Source organism: Mirounga angustirostris, unplaced genomic scaffold, assembly GCF_029215605.1.
Source record: "Mirounga angustirostris isolate CCGP_5_RB_7025 unplaced genomic scaffold, mMirAng1.0.hap1 SCAF_12, whole genome shotgun sequence".
Taxonomy (NCBI): Eukaryota; Metazoa; Chordata; class Mammalia; order Carnivora; family Phocidae; genus Mirounga; species Mirounga angustirostris.
In genome coordinates this window covers 3565846-3590258 of record NW_026991720.1, presented here as the reverse complement: position 1 = coordinate 3590258, position 24413 = coordinate 3565846, and the positions used below count along the sequence as shown (strand labels likewise).

Sequence of the window (24413 nt, the reverse complement as noted above, 5' to 3'; positions counted from 1 at the left end):
GCAAAGCTGGTGGCATCACAATTCCGGACTTCAAGCTCTATTATAAAGCTTTAATCATCAAGACAGTATGGTACTGACACAAAAACAGACACATAGATCAATGGAACAGAATAGAGAGCCCAGAAATGGACCCTCAACTCTATGGTCAACTAATCTTTGACAAAGCAGGAAAGAATGTCCAATGGAACAAAGACAGTCTCTTCAACAAATGGTGTTGGGAAAATTGGACAGCCACATGCAGAATGTGTCTGGACCATTTCTTTACACCACACACAAAAATAGACTCAAAATGGTTCAAAGACCTAAATGTGAGACAGGAATCCATCAAAATCCTGAAGGAGAACACAGGCAGCAACCTCTTCGACCTTAGCCGCAGCAACTTCTTCCTAGAAACATCCCCAAAGGCAAGGGAAGCAAGGGCAAAAATGAACTATTGAGACTTCATCAAGATAAAAAGCTTTTGCACTGCAAAGGAAACAGTCAACAAAACCAAAAGACAACCAACAGAATGGGAGAAGATATTTGCAAATGACATATCAGATAAAGGGCTGATATCCAAAATCTGTAAAGAATTTATCAAACTCAACACCCAAAGAACAAAGAATCCAATCAAGAAATGGGCAGAAGACATGAACAGACATTTTTCCAAAGAAGACGTCCAAGTGGCCAACAGATACATGAGAAAGTGCTCAACATCACTCGGCATCAGGGAAATCCAAATCAAAACCTCAATGAGATACCACCTCACATCAGTCAGAATGGCTAAAATTAACAAGTCAGGAAATGACATGTTGGCAAGGATGCGGAGAAAGGGGAACCCTCCTACACTGCTGGTGGGAATGCAAGCTGGTACAGCCACTCTGGAAAACTGTATGGAGGTTCCTCAAAAAGTTGAAAATAGAGCTACCATATGACAGAGTAATTGCACTACTGGGTATTTACCACAAAGATACAAATGTAATGATCAGAAGGGGTACGTGCACCCCGATGTTTATAGCAGCAATGTCCACATGGCCAAACTATGGAAAGAGCCAAGATGTTCATCAACAGATGAATGGATAAGGAGGATGTGGTATATATGTACAATGGAATATTATGCAGCCATCAAAAAAAAAAAAAAACCACGAAATCTTGGCATTTGCAACAACATGGATGGAACTAGAGGGTATTATGCTAAGCGAAATAAGTCAATCAGAGAAAGACAAATATCATATGATTTCACTGATATGAGGAATTCTTAATCTCAGGAAACAAACTGAGGGTTGCTGGAGTGGTGGGGGGTGGGAAGGATGGGGTAGCTGGGTGATGGACATTGGGGAGGGTATGTGCTATGGTGAGCGCTGTGAATTGTGTAAGACTGATGAATCACAGACCTGTACCTCTGAAACAAATAATACATTATATGTTAAAAAAAAAAGAAGAAGATAGTGGGAAGGGAAAAATGAAGGGGGGGAAATTGGAGGGGGATATGAACCATTAGAGACTATGGACTCTGAGAAACAAACTGAGGGTTCTAGAGGGGAGGAGGGTGGGGGGATGGGTTAGCCTGGTGATGGGTATTAAAGAGGGCACATATTGAATGGAGCACTGGGTGTTATGCACAAACAATGAATCATGGAACACTACATCAAAAACTAATGATGTAATGTAATGTAATTTTATAACAAAATTAAATTAAAAATAAAATATCTTTAAGAATAATAGTTTAAAAAAACAAAAGACATTTTTACAGTAATAGAACAGTTGTTTGTAAAAAGAGATTTTCAGAAAGTGAATAAATTACCTTTTTCATCTTTTACCTGAAGTTTGTTTAAATGGTAGGCTTACATTCTTTTCTCATTATATGCATGGATACCTCAAGAAGTGAGCTAGAATCTTCCTTGAATAGTGAAGTTTACTCAGATAAAATTTATGTTTTAATAGAACTTTTTATTTTCTGACCATATGCTTAAGAGTGTCTCAGATTTTTCTTTTTTTTTTTTACACTCCTGCTTTGGGCCATTGTACAACCGTCTGTCATCGCAGAAACTTTTATACTTTGTTCTTGTTTTATTTATTTTATTTTTTATTGAAATATACTCGACACATGATATTGTGTAAGTTTAAAGTGTGCAACATGCTGATTTAATACATTTATATATTTCAATATGATTGCCTTTGGGGGGTTAGCTAATGCCTTTATCAGGTCACATAATTATCATTTCTTTTTTTAGTGGGAATAAGTAAGATCTAATCTCATAGCAAATTTGTTATTTATAATACAGCATTGTTGTCTGTAATCACTATACTGTGCATTCGATCTCTAGGACTGATTTTTCAACTAGTTGCAAATATATTTCTTAATTAGTAGATCACAGTATTACTTCACTACATTGATGTCTAGTTATCTTTAAAATATTCATTTAGTGTTTGTTTTTCACACTGACATGCATCGTGTCTAAAGCTGTGTGTACCTTTTTCTGGGGCTGCTTCGGTTGCAGACGGAAAGGTCCTACAGGGAAGAATTAGATTTGGTTTAACAGGTTTTGTTTAGCACCTAGGAGAGCTCCCCATGTAATCAGGTCTAACGAAGGTCACTTTGAAAGGTAGTATTCTGTAATTTTCAAAAGACTTTTACACACATTAGTCCTTTTTGATATTCAAGAAGTTAATCAATGCACACAGTAACACGTGACTCTTCTGACAACTTCAGTAATCGATAACATCCAGAGAGGCCAAAAGAAAGAAGCCATATAGGAGATGTAATAAAAATCTATGCATTAGAATCCTACAAGGAGCTTTCGGGGGTTCATTCAGAGAGTATTTATTTATGTTATCGTGCTATCTAGCAAAAGTGCTCATTGTTTTCCCCACCTGCCACAGATTTTGAAGCAGAAAATTTAAAAAGGCAAAGGGTCCTGTTGAGGGCAAGCTCTAAGACAGCCCAAGAACAAGAAGCTGGCTCCACAGGCAGAAACTGAAAAGAGAAACAGGCATAACAACCCAAACACCAAAATGTAAAAACAACATGGATCTGAAACCCCCTCACATAAGCTGCACACAGACTTACACACCTTGATTGGCACTGAGGAGAGCTCCACACAGCAGCCCAGCACAGAACTGATTAAATGAGGACCCCGAGTCTTCAAGAGAAGTGCCCTGACAGCTGCCATCTTCTGTTCTAGAAGGATGATGTGCATCAGGAATGGTTAATACTGTTGTTGGTATAGCAGAAGTGAGAGTGGTCTAACGTACTACCCTTGTGTGTTCACTCTGTTAGCTACAACCCCAGAAGCTTCCATCTTGGGAAAGAGGATGAACGGTGCCAGGTTTCTATAGGCTCACCCTCCGGTGCCATTAACTAAACATCTCCTGTTGGGATGGATATGAGATTGGTACCTTCAAGGCTCACCCCAGGTGCTTACTCCCAAGTGGAGTGATGGAGAAGGAAGCAAGGTGAAATCTGGTAGTCTGCACACAGACATTTGGGGTGTGATTCTATCTGAACAAGAACTGATTCCCAACCCAGAGACAGCCAGGGACAAGTGAGGCATATGGAGAATCAATACTTACAGGATATGTCACTCACCTTTCCATCCCCAGCACCCAACATGCTGCCAAGTGTTGGCATTGAATAAATGCATCATGAGTGATTGATTACATCACACCCCTGAGATCCATTCTGGACATCTGTTGCTTCCTCTCCTGATATTCCCACCTTGTTGTTCATAAATCAGTCTTGAAACGTTTACCTCTGTTCCTAAGAAATACGATCATTTGTGTGTTCGAGTGGAGGGGGAGAAATGATACCATTTTACTGCACCATGATCCCCTTACCATAGTTTTTGATATTTTAATTAAAACCAAAAAGCATGACTAGCTTTTGTTCAGCCCTTATGTTATGTAGAGAAAGTATATGTTTTACCATACCTACTATTTCTGAATGGCAACCCCAATGTTTTATGGTCCTCTCTTTTTTTACCCCAAAATAAAAGGTTTAACTATTTGCCATGTTCTTTTCTAGCGGAAGATAATAGTCTGTCTCAAAAGAAGAAGGTCACAGTAGAAGATCTCTTCAGTGATGATTTCAAAATTCATGACCCTGAGGCTAAGTGGATAAGTGGTAAGTCCTGAGTCCTGCGTGCTCACAGGAAGCTACTTTTCCACAGTTTGGGTTTGGTCTGTTAGACCGTGTTCTCTCTTTGGCTGTAGAAGTGGATGCCCAGAGCTCTTGCTGTGATAATCATCTTATTATCATTCTAAAAAATGTGCATCTGGTAAAATGGGGCTGTTTCTTCGTGAGAAGTGGGTTCTCTGTGTCACCTCCCCGAATCATTCTTTCTCAGATGGAGATGTGAGCTGTTGCTAAGCAACAGGACCAGGCAGAGATACAGGCGAGCTCCCTCGCTCTCCGTGTTCTTTCTTCCCTTTTATACGGCCCTGCTTTCACTCCCCGCTAGATAGAGGGGTCGAAAGGAACTCAAAGGCTTCTTCTCGAATGCCAGTAAATGAATGAGAGTATGGAGCCTGGTACACATTTGAGAATAAATTTATTTTCCTCTTGCTCTTTAGTCTGGATGTAATCTACTTTTCTTGTTTTATGGGGGGGAATTAAACAACAAAACACAATTGGAGGCAAAAGGCAATATGTATGTTCATAATGCATTTTTTGGTCCAGGACATAATCCATTTCATCCACTTGTGGCTGAACTAATTTCCGAGTGTAGTCATGGGAGAGAAGGTGTGAATGACCATGCACCATCCTGTGCACGCTTTGCTGCCTCCCCCTTAAGTAGTCCAGCCAGCATACCTCTCCTGCTGTCTCCATGAATGTGGATTTCATTGAGGGATCTTCAGTGGGATGCACTTGAAACTTAATCCTCAGGTCAGAGAACCTTTATGGTGGAATGCTGGCAGTCTAGTTCAAATCCTGGCTTTTATAATAAATGAGGCCCAGAGAGGTTAAATGATTTTTTTTGAGGTCACACAGCTTGCCAGTGGCGCAGATATAGTTGGAAACCTGTCTCTTGACTTCCCATTTAGTGCTCTTCCCACTACTGTCTTGTTGAGTGACACAGTGTTATTGTGTTTTCTTGCTGTCAGGCTGCTTCTGAAACACTGCTCATGCTTCACAAACTCCCAGAAATCAACTAGCAATGGCTCTTCGCCATTTGTCTCCAGCTAGGGCAGTAGCTTCTCTTTTATCCTCAACTGTGGCCTCAGTATTCATTTCTGATCCTTAGATTAGCTTATTTAAAAAGGAGAGAAGTAGATGGAGCTCAGAGGGAATATATTTTATACAAAGGAATTAGGGAGAAATAGGAGCAGTGTGCTGGGAATAGCGGTTGGGGGGGACCCACAGAAATCCAGAATGCAGAGAGAGCCAAGGTCTTTTTGTTTGATGGAGGAAGTAATTTTACCTTTTGTGTTGAGGGAGACTTAGCACTTGCTCTCAGTTTGTGTTGACCCTTTGCATAGGCAGGAGGAAAGTACCAATAGCATACTCTGGGTTCAATCTTGGAAATGAAAGGTGGTTACCCACTTCTTAAAGATTGTGAAGTCATATTCTAGAAACAGAGCTAGCAATGAGTGACCAGGCATTTCAGTCTTAAAGGATGGCTAGGGGTTTACTAATTAGAGAAAGCAGAGAATAGACCCCTGGGGAATGTAAGGCTAGAATGTTAGTCTGTGCTAAACCTTAGTGAAGAAAAGAAAGTAGAGAGAGAAAAAGGCGAGAAGGGAGGGGGAGGAGAGAAAAACTGGTAGAGAGGCAAAATCTAGGGATAAAACAAATTGGAGACGAGGAACACTGAACCATAGCTGTGGGGTTCAGAGCAAGTCAGAAGAAGCCCTGCAAAGACTCCATGAAGTGCTAAAATAATATTCCTATGTCTGTTTATTGGGGTGCCCATAGTTGCAGACTGGTTCTAAATCAGCATTCTATAAGCAAAAAACAAAATTTTTAAAAAAGCCTAGATCTGGAGTCACAAGTGCTGGTAAGTTTCTGCTGAAACTATGTTGGTTATAAGGAGTTTGTATCTCATGGGCTAATTCACACTGCAGAGGAGTGGAGCTGGGCCAGAGGTGTGCTGGCTCTCTGGCCAGAGGAAACAAGCCAAAATTTCTTTATTGGCAAAGTTGGGAGTTGATACAAGCAATTGAGAAATGGCCTCGTGTCCAGCAGAAAGTGTCCAGCCTACCTGTTCGGCAGGTTAATTCTATTCATGAAGACCACCTGCAATTCTAAATGAAGTGCCTTTGGTGTCCAGGAGCTTTCTTAGAAGTACTCTCCCTTTGTAAATGTACACATCCAGTGTAACATTTTGCTACAAAGTAACCAGTAGTCAGGTTTCTCCAAAGACTAGGCACCAACCAGAGGGTAAGCGAACATGACTGTTTTCCTCCCTACACTCCTCTCAGCTGTCCTCCCGCTGTTCTTTCATGTGTTCCTCTTCCTGATCATTCCCTTTCTCCCTGATCCCTAAAATGTAATAGCTTAAATGGATGAAGTAGCTTTACAGTGGTTAACGGAGACTTTATAATTGATTCTTCACAAATACCATAAAGAACTTATCCATTTCTTTAATATCACAAGTCTAAATGTGAAGATCCAGGGAAGGATTACCACAGTCATAAGATTATCAAATGATGTGAAGCTGTGTGTGCTTTAGAAATTATCAGAACATTGCTTCATTCAGTTAGTATTTACTGAGTGCCCACAGTGCAGCAGGCAAGGGAAACAGTGTTGGGCCCAGGGAGCTGTTTCTTACTGGTAGCCTTGAGAGTCACCTCCGTCATCTACCATACCTTCTACCACCACCATCACCATGACAGCCTCCTTTCTCTCCTCTTTTCCTTTCTCCTCTGTCTGTTCCTCCTCTCTTCTTCTTCATCATTATCACCACCACACCATCATCACCATCACCACCACCATCACCATCACCACCATCATCATCATCACCACCATCATCACCATCACCACCATCATCATCACCATCATCACCATCACCATCATCATCACCATCATCACCACCATCATCATCACCATCATCACCATCATCATCACCACCATCATCACCATCACCACCATCATCACCATCACCACCATCATCATCACCATCATCACCATCACCATCATCATCACCATCACCACCACCATCACCATCACCACCATCATCATCATCACCACCATCATCACCATCACCACCATCATCATCACCATCATCACCATCACCATCATCACCACCATTATCATCACCATCATCACCATCACCATCATCATCACCACCATCATCACCATCATCACCACCATCATCATCACCATCATCATCACCACCATCATCACCATCACCACCATCATCATCACCATCACCATCATCACCATCATCATCATTACCATCATCGTCACCATTATCATCACATAACATCATCACATCATATGACATCAATACCACCATCATCCTTACCACCACCATCATCATCACATCACATCACATCATCATCATCCCCATCATCATAACCTACTGGGGGTTTCCTATATCTTATGCTCTAGGCTAAGTGCTTTGTACCTATTAAATCATTCAATTCTTGCAACCATTATTCCCATTTTACAGATGAGGAAACTGAGGCTTATGGTGTTCAAATAACTTGATCAATATCACAGTTAGTAAGTAGCAAAATTTGGACTTGAACCTGGGTCTCTCTGGTCTTTATAAATTGTGCTACATTGGATCGAACCCAGGTTTCTGGTGTCCAGCCATTTTCTTTCACAACCTCACTAGCAACATAGTGCATTTTATCCAAAACTATAAGTTGCGAATATTTCAAAATTATTGTCTTCCCTTAAATTCTCTATTCTAGCTCTCCTTATTCCCATGATGTCAAGCTAACAGAATACCTAAGTGATAAAGAAAGTGGAGTAATTCCCCATAGAGAAAGTAACTTGATTGTTGTATTTTTATTATTATTTTTTAGTGCACATCAACCACTAAAGATAACAAGTGTAGCTTAGGTTTAGTATTGGAGTTAATAGTCTAGAACCTCATACACTTTATCAAGAGGAAATTTATCAGGTTAGGGTTAAACTTCTCCTCACCCAGTTTTATACTAGAGACTTGCTCTAATCTACCTTTTCTGAGAATGATTGGTATAATAGTCTTCATACTCTCTGCCCTCACATATTGGTTGCAACCAGATGAGGTCTGTGGATCAGCAGAATGGATACATTGAGCACCCCCTACAGAGAAGGAGGTCCACACGTCCTCAAACTGGCCACAGTGCAGTCTGTCCACACACTCGCTTGGTGGAGGGAATTCTCCCTTCTTTTGTAGTAACCACATTGTACTGCTCAGCCTCCTGGATTCCTTGACGTGCTGTGCTGGGATTCCGTGATGTGAGGGGGTCAGGCTTTCACCCCAGCACCCACCAAAACTCCTCCATGCAGTCCCCACTAACCTCCAGGTAGCTGCCTCCCATGGTCACTTCTCAGACCTCATCTTACTTTACCTGTCAACTGATTACTCCCTCCACCTGGGTGGACTTACCCCTGACCTGTAGGTCATCATATTCCCTTGGCTTTATTTCGACGGTAGGGATGACTCCTTCTCAGGCTCCTGTGCTGCTTCTTGCTCTTCTCCCTGACCTTTCATGGTGGTGGGTCCCAGGGCTCAGCCTCTGGTCCTCCCCACTGAATATCTGCACTTCCTTCCTCAGGGTTTTCATCGAGTTTCATGACGTTAAGTATCCTCCATCTACTGATGTCTCCTGAATGTGTGTCTCCACACTGCATCTCTCCCGAAGTTCTCAGCTATCATCACAACCTTCAGCTTCAAACTCCAAATCTGAGTTCTTGATCAATCCCCCCCCCGCCGATACACACACAAAACAAAAACCAAAAAATAACCCCTGCCCTATCCACTGCTTCTCCCAAGTCAGTTCATGGGAAGTCCATCCTTTCAGCAGAACAGGCTAGAAAGCTCAGAGTCATCCTTTGCTCTGCTCTGTCTCTTGTACCTCATATCGATCCATCAGGAACTGTGCCAGCCCCACCCAACATACTCAGCACCCATCCAGACTCAGCCAGATATCTGGGTTCATGATGCCATGCCACAGGCAGATTTGGCAGTGGTCCCCCCGGAAGGACCCCGACCAGAGACAGGCGTGCTGCAAGCAAGACCAGGAGCAGGGCCCTCCAGCTGCTCCTCGGATAAAGGCTCTTTCTGGTGCCAGGAAAAGGGGTCACCTAAGGGACTGGGGTGGAGTTTTTATGTTTCCAACTTCTAGATATCTGGATTCCTCACACCTCTCATTTCTTCTCACTGTGTGCACCCTTAGGGGAAATCATTCATGCCCAGGACTGTGGTTACTATTCGTGTCAGTGAGTTTCAATTCTGTAGCAGCTCACACGCTCTTGTGAGCTACCAGTGTGTGCCATGTGTGATAGTGTGTGTATGTGTCCCCCTGACTGATTTACACGTCCGCTGGGGTGTCTGATGGATGCCTCACGGGCGCGCGGCCAGCCTCCCCCAGTCTCCCGTCACAGGGCTCACAATGGCTCCTCACCGTTTAGGGTGAGGCACGCAGAGAGGAGGGGGCGTGCTAGGCATTAGGAGAATACTATGCATGAACCACCCTATGGGAGAAAGAACATGGACTCTTGAATCCATCAAAAGAAGCTCAAGTCAGCTCAGAGTAAGGGGAAGCTGGAGAGACACAAAGGCTGAAGAAAAGCAGAAGTGTGTAAGTGGAAAGTAAGCAGAAGGCTGATCACAGAGAGTCCAAGAAATGGAGGGTCCCGGGGGCCAGGACTGCGTGCCTCACCCTAAGAACGGTGGGGAGCCAGTGTGAGTGCCTCTCTTTTATACTTATCTTTTCAGGTAATGTAATATGTGGGATAATAGTAAGTGCATTTGGGGGGAAGTTTATAACATAGATCATAAACATATTTCCATGTAATAAATATGTATTTCCATTATCATCTTAATGTCTGAATAGGATCTCATTACATAAATGTGCCTTAATTTGGCCCATCTTCAGAAGCTGAAATGTTAGTGTGTGAGTGGAAGTGAAGTGGCTGATATAAAAAGCCATCATGAATGACAGATGATAGGATGTGCAGCTGAGTAGAAATGGAGGGATGGGAGGAAGGACAGCCAGGTATGACTCGGAGATTTGAAGCCTGGTTAACTGGAATGGCCATTGCACTGATGGGGAGTTGGTTTCTATGGTTAGATGATGAGTTCAGAGTAGAAGTTGACAGAAGATAACTAAGTAGAAATGCTCTTTACATATTGAGGACCAGGCATGAAGCTAGGAGAACAGTCAGAGCCGCTTGGAGAAACGTGGGAAGTAGGCATCACTGAGGGGCTGCTAAAGTCTCCTGGTGGGTGGGGAGGGGGGCCAAAGGCCAGAGAAGGCAGGAGGAGAGCCCTGAGGTGCAACATCAGGGAAGGCACAGAGAAAGTGAGTTAGGAGAGCCAGCCTACCCGTTGTGTGGTGGCAGGTGGAGAATGCATCAGTGGGAAATTGCCCACGGTGGCCACATACTGCCTCTACCAGGAGATACCCTCTTACTCTTACTAACGCCAGAAAGAGGGTGTAATATTTGGCTATAAACAGCTTTTGCTCTCCCCTCCCTGCACGTGTAAACAACAGCATCAGTCTTCTCTGGATCCATGGAGTCTAGTCGCTCTGCACAAATTGTCCGAGGCCAGATGTACTCTCAATAAGCATGTTTGCTTTTGCAGGTTTGCCTCTTAGGAAGGACTGAAGCTTGCAGATGCTCTGGTGAGCTCATGCCCTGTGCAGTGAGCAAGCCAGGGCCATCTGCACCCTTCAGGGAACCCGCTGTTCCCGGCCGGTGTCTTCAGGACACAGGCATGCCCAGGGCTGACGGGCAGGAGCTGCTCGCAGGGCCCGGCTCATGTGTCTGCAGCTCCAAGGGGGAGCTTCTCAGACGCTCTGTCCTCCTCGCTGTAGCCGTTCAGCTTCAGTTGGACTGTGGCAGAAGACCACTGTGGCTGGCTCCGGAATCTGTGTTTGTTTTTATGCTCATTTCCATTAATCCAGCCCCTTGTGAGCAGAGAGCCCTCTGTGTCTCTCGGATGGAATACTAGAGAGACCATAGAATTGGAGAAAATTGCTTCCTTTGAATGTAGGAAAATATCAGCTGGCTGGTGATACCAGAAAAGTATATGTTTTAGAAGGTAAAATTGGAGATAGAGCCAGGGCTCAAAGCAACTTGATTTCCATATTTGCTTTTTCCTCTTCTCTTTTGTTATTCGGAAAACACAGATGGATTTTTTATATATATATATAAAGCTCGTGGAGTTGGGTAGAGGGGGAATTCAAGTATAAAATGGTTTGGGTATTTCTGCTGCTTTGTGAAAGCCACATTTTTTCAATCAAAACCATAAAGTCATAGAGTTGTGGAAAGTGAGGAAGGCCCTAAGAGGCCATCTGCGCAGCATATACTAATTGGCCAGAAGTAACATCAGGGAAATGCCCAGAAAGGACAAGTTCCAGAGACCAAAGGTGTTCTTCAACGTCTTGGTGAGGAGGTAAAAATAGTGGCATCATTTGAAGTCATTGCATAAAATACATACCGAAGAACATCATTACACCGTATTTAAGTCTGTAAGAAATAGATGAGATGAAATTCTAGGACACAATTGTGTAAACCACCAGTTTCCTCTCTCTCTTTTGTAGTGGTTTTCAAGATTCCACTTTTCCTCAGGAGAAGAGAACCCCAGTTGTCTGGTATTAGGAGGCCAGTTATGTCTCAGACTATTTTAAGGCAATAAAGTGCACCCACACCGTTGCTATCCTAGGCTCTGACTGAGGCTCTTTGGGCAGCCCCCTGTCTGCATTGTTCTGTCCCGTGCTTAATGCATCTTCCACATTCCTAGCATCTGAGCTGAAACTATTATCTGCTTAAGGTCCTTCGAACATTTCCTGTTGGAGTTATCTGTGGAAGGACGGTAGCATTTATTTATTGATATTTCTTTTTATATGGCCATTTCTCCTTTCAGGGTTTTTTAAAATTTTATTTCATTATGTTATGTTAATCACCATACATTACATCATTAGTTTTAGATGAAGTGTTCCATGATTCATTGTTTGCGTGTAACACCCAGTGCTCCATGCAGTACGTGCCCTTGTTAATACCCATCACCAGGCTAACCCATCCCCACACCCTCCTCCCCTCTAAAACCGTCAGTTTGTTTCTCGGAGTCCATAGTCTCTCGTGGTTTTTCTCCCCCTCCGATTCTTCCCCTTTATTTTTCCCTTCCTACTATCTTCTTTTTTTTCTTTTAACATGTAATGTATTATTTGTTTCAGAGGTACAGGTCTGTGATTCATCAGTCTTGCACAATTCACAGTGCTCACCATAGCACATACCCTCCCCAATGTCCATCACCCAGCCACCCCATCCTTCCTACGCCTCACCACTCCAACAAATCTCAGTTTGTTTCCTGAGATTAAGAATTCCTTATATCAATTCCTCATGGGGCGCCTGGGTGGCTCAGTTGGTTAAGCGAATGCCTTCGGCTCAGGTCATGATCCTGGAGTCCTGAGATCGAGTCCTGCATCGGGCTCCCTGCTCAGCAGGAAGTCTGCTTCTCCCTATAACCCTCCCCCTTCTCATGCTCTCTCTATCTCATTCTCTGTCTCAAATAAATAAATAAAATTTTTAAAAAAAAGAATTCCTTATATCAATTCCTCATATCAGTGAGATCATATGATACTTGTCTTTCTCTGATTGACTTATTTCGCTTAGCATAATACCCTCTAGTTTCATCCACGTCATTATAAATGGCAAGATTTGGGGTTTTTTGATGGCTGCATAATATTTCATTGTGTGTGTGTGTGTGTGTGTGTGTATATATACATATATATATATATATATATATATATATACACCACATCTTCTTTATCCATTCATCTGTTGATGAACATCTTGGCTCTTTCCATAGTTTGGCTATTGTGGACATTGCTGCTATAAACATTAGGGTGCACGTACCCCTTTGGATCACTACATTTGTATCTTTGGGGTAAATACCCAGTAGTGCAATTGCTGGGTCATACAGTAGCTCTATTTTCAACTTTTTGAGAAACCTCCATACTGTTTTCCAGAGTGGCTGAACCAGCTTGCATTCCCACCAACAGTCTAGGAGGGTTCCCCTTTCTCCGCATCCTTGCCAACATCTGTCTTTTCCTGACTTGTTAATTTTAGCCATTCTGACTGGTGTGAGGTGGCATCTCATTGAGGTTTTGATTTGGATTTCCCTGATGCCGAGGGATGTTGAGCACTTTCTCATGTGTCTGTTGGCCATTTGGACGTCTTCTTTGGAAAAATGTCTGTTCATGTCTTCTGCCCATTTCTTGATTGGATTATTTGTTCTTTAGGTGTAGAGTTTGATAAGTTCTTTATAGATTTTGGATACTAACCCTTTATCTGATATGTCATTTGCAAATATCTTCTCCCATTCTGTTGGTTGTCTTTGGTTTTGTTGACTGTTTCCTTTGCTGTGCAAAAGCTTTTTATCTTGATGAAGTTCCAGTAGTTTTTTGCCCTTGCTTTCCGTGCCTTTGGCAATGTTTCTAGGAAGACGTTGCTGCGGCTGAGGTCGAAGAGGTTGCTGCCTGTGTTCTCCTCTAGGATTTTGACGGACTCCTGTCTAACATTTAGGTCTTTCATCCATTTTGAGTCTCTTTTTGTGTGTGGTGTAAAGAAATGGTCATTTCATTCTTCTGCATGTAGCTGTCCAATTTTCCCAACACCATTTGTTGAAGAGACTGTCTTTTTTCCATTGGACATTCTTTCCTGCTTTATCGAAGATTAGTTGACCATAGAGTTGAGGGTCCATTTCTGGGCTCTCTATTCTGTTCCATTGATCTATGTGTCTGTTTTTGTGTCAGTACCATGCTGTCTTGATGATGACAGCTTTGTAATAGAGCTTGAAGTCCGGAATTGTGATGCCACCAGCTTTGCTTTTCTTTTTCAATATTCCTCTGACTATGTGGGGTCTTTTCTGGTTCCATACAAATTTTAGAATTGTTTGTTCCATTTCTTTGAAAAAAGTGGATGGTATTTTGATGGGGATTGCACTGAATGTGTAGATTGCTCTAGGTAGCATTGACATCTTCACAGTATTTGTTCTTCCAATCCATGAGCATGGGATGTTTTTCCATTTCTTTGTGTCTTCCTCAATTTCTTTCATGAGTATTTTATAGTTTTCTGAGTACAGATCCTTTGCCTCTTTGGTTAGATTGATTCCTAGGTATCGTACGGTTTTGGGTGCAATTGTAAATGGGATCGACTCCTTAATTTCTCTTTCTTCTGTCTTGTTGTTGGTGTATAGAAATGCAATCGATTTCTGTGCATTGATTTTATAACCTGCCACTTTACTGAATTCCTGTATGAGTTCTAGCAGTTTTGGGGTGGAGTCTTTTGGGTTTTCCACATAAAGTATCATATCATCTGCAAACAGAGTTTGACTTCTTCTTTACCTATTTGGTTCCCTTTATTTCTTTTTGTTGTCTGATTGCTGTGGCTAGGACTTCTAGTACTATGTTGAATAGCAGTGGTGATAGTGGACATCCTTGCCATGTTCCTGACCTTAGAGGAAAAGCTCTGAGTTTTTCCCCATTGAGAATGATATTCGCTTTGGGTTTTTCATAGATGGCTTTTATGATATTGAGGTATGTACCCTCTATCTCTACACTCTGAAGAGCTTTAATCAACAAAGAATGCTATACTTTGTCAAATGCTTTTTCTGCATCTATTGAGAGGATCATATGGTTCTTGTTCTTTCTTTTATTAATGTATTGTATCACAATGATTGCTTTGCGGATGTTGAACCAACCTTGCAGCCCAGGGATAAATCCCACTTGGTCATGGTGAATAATCCTTTTAATGTACTGTTGGATCCTATTGGCTAGTATTTTGGTGAGAATTTTTGCATCCATGTTCCTCAAGGATATTGGTCTGTAATTCTCCTTTTTGATGGGGTCTTTGTCTGGTTTGGGGATCAAGGTAATGCTGGCCTCATAAAATGAGTTTGGAAGTTTTCCTTCCATTTCTATTTTTTGGAACAGTTTCAGAAAGATAGGTATTAATTCTTCTTAAAATGTTTGGTAGAATTGCCCTGGGAAGCCATCTGGCCCTGGGCTCTTGTTTGTTGGGAGATTTTTGATGACTGCTTCAATTTCCTTAGTGGTTATAGGTCTGTTCAGGTTTTCTATTTCTTCCTGGTTCAGTTTTGGTAGTTGATACATCTCTAGGAATGCATCCATTTCTTCCAGATTATCTAATTTGCTGGCATATAGTTGCTCATAATATGTTCTCATAATTGTTTGTATTTCTTTGGTGATGGTTGTGATCTCTCCTCTTTCATTCATGATTTTATTTATTTGGGTTGTTTCTCCTTTCTTTTTGATAAATCTGGCCAGGGGTTTATTAATATTATTAATTCTTTCAAAGAACCAGCTCCTAGTTTCATTGATCTGTTCTACTGTTCTTTTGGTTTCTATTTCATTGATTTCTGCTCTGATCTTTATTATTTCTCTTCTCCTGCTGGGTTTAGGCTTTATTTGCTGTTCTTTCTCCAGCTCCTTTAGGTTGTGTATTTGAGACCTTTCTTGTTTCTTGAGAAAGTCTTGTTTTGCTATATACTTTCCTCTTAGGACCACCTTTGCTGCATCCCAAAGATTTTGAACAGTTGTGTTTTCATTTTCATTTGTTTCCATGAATTTTTAAAATTCTTCTTTAATTTCCTGGTTGACCCATTCATTCTTCAGTAGGATGCTCTTTAGCCTCTATGTATTCAAGTTCTTTCCAATTTTCCTCTTGTGATTGAGTTCTAGTTTCAAAGCATTGTGGTCCAAAATATGCAGGGAATGATCCCAGTCTTTTGGTACTGGCTGAGACCTGATTTGTGACCTAGGATGTGATCTATTCTGGAGAATGTTCCATGGGCACTAGAGAAGAATGTGTAATCTGTTGCTTTGGGATGGAATGTTCTGAATATATCTGTGAAGTCCATTTGGTCCAGTGTGTCATTTAAAGCCTTTATTTCCTTGTTGATCTTTTCCTTAGATGATCTGTCCATTTCAGTGAGGCGGGTGTTAAAGTCCCCTACTATTATTGTATTGTTGTCAATGTGTTTCTTTGCTTTTGTTATTAATTGGCTTATATATTTGGCTGCTCCCATATTAGGGGCATAGATATTTACAAATTGTTAGATCTTCTTGTTGCATAGACCCTTTAAGTAGGATATAGTGTCCTTCCTCATCTCTTATTATCGTCTTTGGTTTAAAATCTAATTTGTCTGATATAAGGATTGCCACCCCAGCTTTCTTTTGGTGTCCATTAGCATGGTAAATGGTTTTCCACCCCCTCATGTTCAATCTGGGGGTGTCTCTGCGTCTAAAATGAGTCTCTTGCAGATAGCATATTGATGGGTCTTGTTTTTTTATCCACTCTGATAGCCTGTGTCTTTTGATTGGGGCATTTAGCCCATTTACATTCAGGGTAACTATGAAAAGATAATAATTTAGTGCCATTGTATTGCCTGTAAGGTGACTGTTACTGTATATTGTCTCTGTTCCTTTCTGGTCTATGTTACTTTTAGGTTCTCTCTTTGCTTAGAGGACCCTTGTCAGTATTTCTTGTAGGGCTGGCTTTGTGTTTGCAAATTCCTTGAGTTTTTGTTTGTCCTGGAAGCTTTTTATCTCTCCTTCTATTTTCAATGACAGCCTAGCTGGATATAGTATTCTTGGCTGCCTATTTTTCTCATTTAGTGCTCTGAATATATCATGCCAGTCCTTTCTGGCCTGCCAGGTCTCTGTGGATAGGTCTGTTGCCAATCTAATGTTTCTGCCATTGTAGGTTACAGATCTCTTGTCCCGAGCTGCTCTCAGGATTTTCTCTTTGTCTCTGAGACTTGTAAGTTTTACTATTAGATGTCGGGGTGTTGACCTATTTTTATTGATTTTGAGGGGGGTTCTCTGTGCCTCCTGGATTTTGATGCCTGTTTCCTTCCCCAAATTAGGGAAGTTCTCTCCTATAATTTGCTCCAATATACCTTCTGCCCCTCTCTCTCTTTCTTCTTCCTTTGGGATCCCAGTTATTCTAATACTGTTTCATCTTATGGTATCACTTATCTCTTGAATTCCCCCCTCGTGATCCAGTAGTTGTTTTTCTGTTTTTCTCAGCTTCTTTATTTTCCACCATTTCGTCTTCTATATCACTAATTCTCTCTTCTGCCTCATTTATCCTAGCAGTTAGAGCCTCCATTTTTTATTGCATCTCATTAATAGCCTTTTTTATTTCGACTTGGTTAGATTTTAGTTCATTTCTCCCGAAAGGGATTCTCTAGTATCTTCCATGCCTTTTTCAAGCCCAGGTAGTAACTTTATAATCGTCATTCTGAACTCTAGTTCCGACATCTTATTAATGTCCGTATTGATTAGGTCCCTGGCAGTTGGTACTGCCTGTTGTTCTTTTTTTTGAGGTTAGTTTTTCCATCTTGTCATTTTTCCAGAGGAGAATAGATGAATGAGAGAATAAAATGCTAACAGGATAAGAACAACCCCAGAAAAATATACACTAAACAAATCAGAAGAGACCTTCCAGAAAGTGGTCACTTTTCTGTTCAGAGAGTTGCTGCTATTCTTTTCTTCGCTCTCCTGTTGAGTGTATAGGTGTTCAGAATGGTTTGACACTTATCTAGCTGAATTCCTGGGACCAGATGAAATCCAGGTCTCCTCCTCCTCCTCCTCCATCTTGCTTCTCCTGCCAGTGGCAGAAGAAGCAAAGATCGCAACAGGCTCTTCAGGCCCCTAAGTGTTGCAGGGCTCCGCAGCCTCCTGCACTCGGTTCATGGCTGGGAGTCACATCCCTGCAGGCTTGGCTGGGCCACCACTGCTCCAGCAGAGAGAGGGGCCCTCTGAATCTTGTAAGCCTCCCAGCTCAGGCAAGTGCACGCCACCTCCCTGGGAAATTTAAGTACACCCTCACCTTTGTGGAATGCAATGCCGACCCTTGCCAGGAGTGAAATCTATCTCAACTTTATATGTTTGCATTACAAGAGGACAGGCTTTTTTTTTTTCCCTTTCGGATCTAGGAAATAAATATGTGTGTATACACACATAGGCATATATTTTGTTTTCCTGAGAAAGGGATCTCAAGTGATATTTACATGTTATTTTTCCTCCGCAGTGAGGTTCACAGACATTTTCCAGTATATGATATGGTTGTTTCAGGGCTCCTAGGCTTTTAAGGACTTACCCTGAGAATACCCACAGCACTCTGTCCCTACACGGTGGTGCAGATGAGCAGGATACGACTTGAGGCACCGGCGATGCTGGAGCAAGTGTTCTTGCAAGGTCAGATCAAAGTGCGTGGTGACAGCACTGTCCAGGCGCAGCAGCCCACAGACCAGGACCCATGAGTCTTGTTTCCTTTTACTCGTGTTCAAATTAAGAGAGCCTGTAAAGCTGCCTCAGTCTCAACTACTGCCTCTGTTGAGCCCAAGGGTTCGAGTCCTCTGCCCACTCTTTCTGGAATGGTCTTTTTAAAGCAAATCCAGAAGTCCCATTAATTAGAGACTCTGCATCCTTGAAAGCACTGACATTATCATTTACCGTTTCAATTAAATTACCCCACGAAGTCCTTAACCACATCAGCCTACTGGAGGCTAATTAATTATCATTGACATCTTTTCAAACATTGATCACTTTCTTAATTAATAAAAAATGAATCACTTGCTCTCTTGCATAATTGAGTCCAATCCCCTATGACCCATCCATCCTGCACTCAATAGCATACCTAACTGTGTGTTCAGGTGTTTGTTTTCTTCTCTTGTCTTGCCCTTGATGGGAGCTTCTTAGGGCCATCAGTGCATTGTAGTCACTGTGCCATTTCTCTCATGGACCAGAGTGTCTGGCTTGTGATAAAGTCTCCAGAAATATTAATCAAGCAAACAAATGACTTGGTGATTGAGCAAACTGATTTGGGGAAAAGCTCTTAGAGTAGCTGGCTTTCTGGTTGATTGAAGACTAACCAGGTTTATTTTTCATAACTCCTGGCATTTTAAGGAATTATACATACATTTTTACTGATAAATACATATCTGATTCTATTTTCCTGCTTTAGCTGGGGGGATCTATTAGATGGCTGGCGATAGCTCCCGATACTAGACTTGTTTGCCCATAGTTTCTATACTTGCTGTTTACTGATTATATGCAAAATGTACCCAACACTGTCCCAAGTTCTTTACATGTACCACTTCAGCCGATCACTCAGAGCCACCCGAGGAGGGACATGGATGTCATCGTGTCCACATGGCCCAGCAACCTGCAAATCTTCAGCACATGGGGTCAACAGAAGCATAAGCATGAATCCATGCTATGGAAAGCCCAGTGGCCCTTTCTATGTTTTGTGTTGGGTTTCCTGATCTCTTCCCAGGCTAACCCCCCATTCCTCTCAGGGTGACCCATCATGACCCCAGGTCATGGTTGTCCCTTCCTTGTGTGGACACGGCTACTGCTCTGTTCTCCCAGATGCACAAACACAAAGCTGCTTGATTACAGGCTTTTATGAAGGATGAGGAGGGTGAGGGAGAAGAGCCATGGCACACCCCAGAAGAAGAAGGACCTAGAAATGAGCAGCACACCAACCTCTTCTGAAGGCATAAGAGTAAGGCAAGAGCCTCTGAGAATTTTTGATCAGTTTCCCTTTGTTTCTCGCTGAGGAGGGCTTCCCAAGCCCACATGGCCTCGCTTTGCTGCTCTTATTTCGGTCACGGGACCTTTAAGTTCATGTTGCCAACTGGCATGGAGTTGGGGCAGAGGTATTGGAAACAAATCAGCATTGCCTTCAAACTTCACAGGCATCTCATGCTCAAGTTTGAAATGTTTTGGGCCTGAGCACGCCGAATAACCAGAGTCCTGTGCTCTCTTTGCAAGCTGAGTATCTTCCGGAAGGAAGCTGTTCTGGGTACTGGGGGAGATCTTTCTTTCTTTCTTCCTTTCTTTTTTTTTAAGATTTTATTTATTTCGACAGAGAGAGACAGCAAGAGAGGGAACACAAGCAGGGGGAGTGGGAGAGGAAGAAGCAGGCTTCCTGCAGAGCAGGGAGCCTGATGCGGGGCTCGATCCCAGGACCCTGGGATCATGACCTGAGCCGAAGGCAGACGCTTAACGACTAGCCACCCAGGTGCCCCAGGGTAGACCTTTCTAATGTCTGATGGTTTACAAATAGTTGATATGGAGTTCATCTTTGTTTGAATCTCATCTCATGTCTTGGGGAGTGAACCAGGGGAAGTTTGTGGAAAAAGTTATGTTGGCATCTGGGTTTTTTTGACACCAAGCAGGTTCTGGGCTTTCAGATCCAAGTCCCTGATGTACAAGCCAAGCTCACCTCTACTGCTTGTCGCCTGGCACAGGCTGTCTCTCTGCTACGAAGACCCCTACTCAACCCCTCTTCTCTGAGTACTTTGGGCTCCCATACAGTCTCCCTCTAGAGAAGACAGGTGAGGACTGTGCATGCAGCTTTGTTCAGCAGAGTGGTCTCCCTGTGCCCGGCAGTCCTCACTTCTATGCTCCCGCTTTGGGGGCTATTTAGACTTTCACAACAACAACAAAAAGGCCAAATTAAAAACTGTTTCCAAAGCAAAGACACATCTTTGGGACCTCTACCCTTTGCCAAGCAAGGAACCAACAAGTGAGTTAATTTTTTAACCTCTCCGAGGCCAAGTGCTTAGACAGGACTTCCATCCCCACCAAAAGGAAGGGGAAATAGAACAAACCTCAGAAATTTTAAAATAGCTGAATGCTTCCTATGAATACCAGTTTTACAGAGAAGGGTAGGATCAGAGAGGTTAAATTATTTGTCCTGGGCCACACAGCTAACAAGTGGCAGAACTAGTTTCTTTAAGAGTTCTGTCTGCCTTTCTTCAAAATTACCTTCTAGGGATTTCGAGAACTTGCCCATAGTTCAGTGGAAGGTTTACATTTACTAAAGGTGAGGGCCTTAATGCAGTCACTGTGAGGTTGAATCCTTACGGGCCCTGGGAGTCTGGAAGTGTCAATGAAGGACAAGGCCATGTCCCCTGGGCAGTCTCATGTCCTCACACGCGCTCTCAGGACCAGCCTGGCTCTGTGGCGGGTCCCCAGCTCCATGTGGTACACGCCGTCCCTGCCCCTTGCTGTTTGTGTCCTGTGGGCCTGCCCACCCTCGGGGTCACGGCAGGAATGCCAAGGCCCCATGGACGGGTCTGTCAGCAGACCCACAGGGCAGCCATGGGAGTGTGAGGTCTGCTGCTTCCCTTACGTGTTTCTGCTGTTGGCTTCTCAGCCCCATCTCTGACACCCCTGGGCACCAAATACCGTCCTTAACACAGTTGTGAGGTGCAGAAGACAAATGCCTAAGAAATAAGCAGGTAAGCCGGAAAAGAATAATACTGTTGGATACCTTTTTAAGAAGGACTTAAGTTTTGGGTTTTGTGTCCAATCTAACACTTTGCTGGTAGATTTGCACTAAACCCACACTAGCTACTTGGGGTCAGTAAGCTCTAGGTCAGGAGTTTTAATGGGCAAATTCATGCAGATCCTGCCTGTTTGCCGTCCGGTTCTCATGCCTCGAGACACAGTGGGTAGTGGTAGCCAGAGGTCAGGAATGCTTCTCAGGAGTCATTTTATCTATCTGCTCTCATTAAATTGCCTCAGATGTGAAACCCACTTCTGTCTACAACCCCCAGGCCATCTGCGAGTGACTATGCACATGGTACGCGGAGGACAGACGGGGTGTCTGTGGTCGGGGCTGAGAGGGCACTTTTCTGGCTGAAATCCGAGGGGTAAAAGCAACACCACCACCAGTCTCTCCTGGCATGTTTTCTGTGCCGGCTCCCTTCCCAGTGACTCCTCACATTTAAATAGGTTTAAAAATGTTGATTGTTCATCCTTAAGTTAAATTGTTGGGTTTTCAAAACTTAATTTTGGGTTACAACCTCCAAATAAGTAACGTTAAATGGATCACAAATAAAATTAGTGTGCTCATTTACCAGCTGATGGGCATTAGAAAGAATGGCCACGTTAGCACTTCCCTGTAATTCTGCTTGAAGGTGTCGAAAGCCTTTCTCCTCTGGGGCCCAGATCCCGCCCGCAGCCCCTGAAGAAGTCACTCTGTGCTCAGGAAAAGACGTGGCATAGCGACAGCTAGAAAGAGGTCTCCACTCCGCCAGGCGGCCGCGTCTTCTTTACCCTTTACCATCCCCCGCCCATGGCCTTCGTTTGCCTTAGAGCCTCACACTGGTCCAGAATCTCCGCCTCCTCCCTTTTTTGAACCAGCAGTGGACAGAGTTTAAAAGCACAAGAACCCCTATGCCTTCCCTCCTTCCCATCCACCTGCATGAGTGCGTGAGAAACAGGAGAAAATGAGTTGTACCTAGAAGGGAGCTCATTCTCTAGTTTTCCTTGGGAGCTCAGGTGCAAAACTACCACCACCAACTGTGACTGCTCCACGTTTCTGGAGAGTTCCATGGGAAGGCCCTGGACAGAAGCAGGGGGTTGTAACCGGCTTCTCCAGAGCAGAATGTGGCAAGCTCCCTTTCCCTGCTTACTCATGACCTTAGCATATCTTCTGCTAATGTGTCTTTCTAGGACTTTCCTTCCAGGATAGGAACTTATCTCTTGAAGCTATTTCTTTCCAACCTCAGTAGCTCAAGGATTCTGTCACAGCACGAAACAAGGTTAGTTCTGCATGGACCACACTGCATAAAACAATGTAAAGGTAAAGCAGGATCCTTAGAGCATCTTTCATTTACTTCATAAATATTGTTAAACATGCGCCTGGACTCTGGTTGGTTGGATAATGATGTGGGGTCATAAAGACATACAAGACATGGTTTGTACCTTCTGTCTAGAACATAAAGCATATTGTAAAGGTTAACTTACACAGCATCAGCGTATTTTATTTGCTTGATTATGTTGAGGGCTGTTTCCTACACCTAGCACAGTGCCAGGAAGTGTTCGCTAAATGAGTGCACAGAACAAAATATGTGAATTCACACCATTTTGTTCCAGAAAAGGATTTGGTGCAAGTCAATGCAGACATCAGGTAACAATAGAAGATGCCAATGACAACAAAGAAAAGACAAGTGCCCACAGTGCGTGTTGGTTTCATGGGCATTTTAAGGGCATGAAAATCTTCTGTGGACTGGGACGTCCAAAGGAGGCCCCTCCTTCTTGCCTCCACCTGCTCTCTGCCTGCCCTCAGCCTGCTCGTCACCCTCCCCTCCCACCTGTTTCCTCTTATGGCTAGACACCAGACCAGGTGTTATTTGTACATTAGCAGTCACGGAAATGCCTTGTGGCCGGTGGTGTTTCCATTTTACATGTGAGGAAACAGTCATAAGGCTTCATACCGTTAGTATCACAGCAGAGAAGTGGCTGCAGGTCTGTCTCTCTCCAAAACTTATGATGTGAACTCTTCTCTGTGGGTGGTCCATTAAGCAGGATGAAGATCTGGTTCTCATTTTCCCTTGCCCTTCTGCATCTGAGGCTTTGTTCTGAAGATAAGCCGTAAAATCTCACTTAGGGATTGAGACTCATTCAAGAGTCGCCCAGCAATGGCCTTGCACCAGTCAGTTAAAAATCCATGAAGCTTCCATGTCAGTCTTCTTCATCAAGGCCCGGCGTCCGTGGTCTGCTGGTTAACCTGAGATTCCTTTAGGAGATGGTGAGTTTTATGTCACCACGGTTAGTGGAAGCAGCCTGGAAGTCAGCATAGAGTTCCATATGGGACCTTTCGGAGAAGTCCCCAGATGGCGGACAGTGACCCCAGGGATGTTGCCGGAGCCAGACCCAAGAGAGATCCTGATGTTCTCAAGGCTCAGCTTCAGTGATGTTTCCAAGACCCCAGGGTGCTTTTGGGTCAAGTGTGACTTTAGTGAATGAATTGTAGGTTGAGCGAGTGTCATTTTACAAGAGGACAGAATGTTGACATGAATTCTCAGTCCATACTTGTGGTGTCATGTGTAAGCATAGACCTGGAACTTTCCATGGTTTTGTGAGCAGGGTACCCATTGAAGACCTCTGGGGAAGTTGTATTTAACTTGATACAAAACGTTTGCGGTTTAATGGCCCATAGTTTTAAGATGTAGAAGAAAGAACTAAAATATTCAGATTTCTTTTGTTCTAAAATGGATGCCCTTTATCTTCTGAATGCCTAGAGAGATTAAAATAGAGAGTTACGATGACAGCTATCTTACGTAATTAAAACACAATTCGGTGATTTGTAATCTTACTAGTTTTAAGAAATAAAAATGTCCGGAGTAGTCCATTTATACTAACTTCCCTTGTTAGGTTTTCTTGAACTATGTCATGATTTTTAATTTTTAAAAGAATTCAGGATAAGAAGTCCCATTTCT

General features: G+C 43.0%; 1 protein-coding gene across 1 annotated transcript in view; it reads left to right on the top strand.

Annotated features, from left to right (window-relative positions):
- The window catches only part of DPP6 (dipeptidyl peptidase like 6), a 689297-nt gene that overhangs the window by 352968 nt on the left and 311916 nt on the right, over window positions 1–24413 (top strand). Inside the window, exon 3 of the mRNA XM_064575688.1 lies at window positions 4004–4102. Within this exon, the coding sequence (XP_064431758.1) occupies window positions 4004–4102 (99 nt within the window). The remainder of the gene's footprint in view (window positions 1–4003; window positions 4103–24413) is intronic.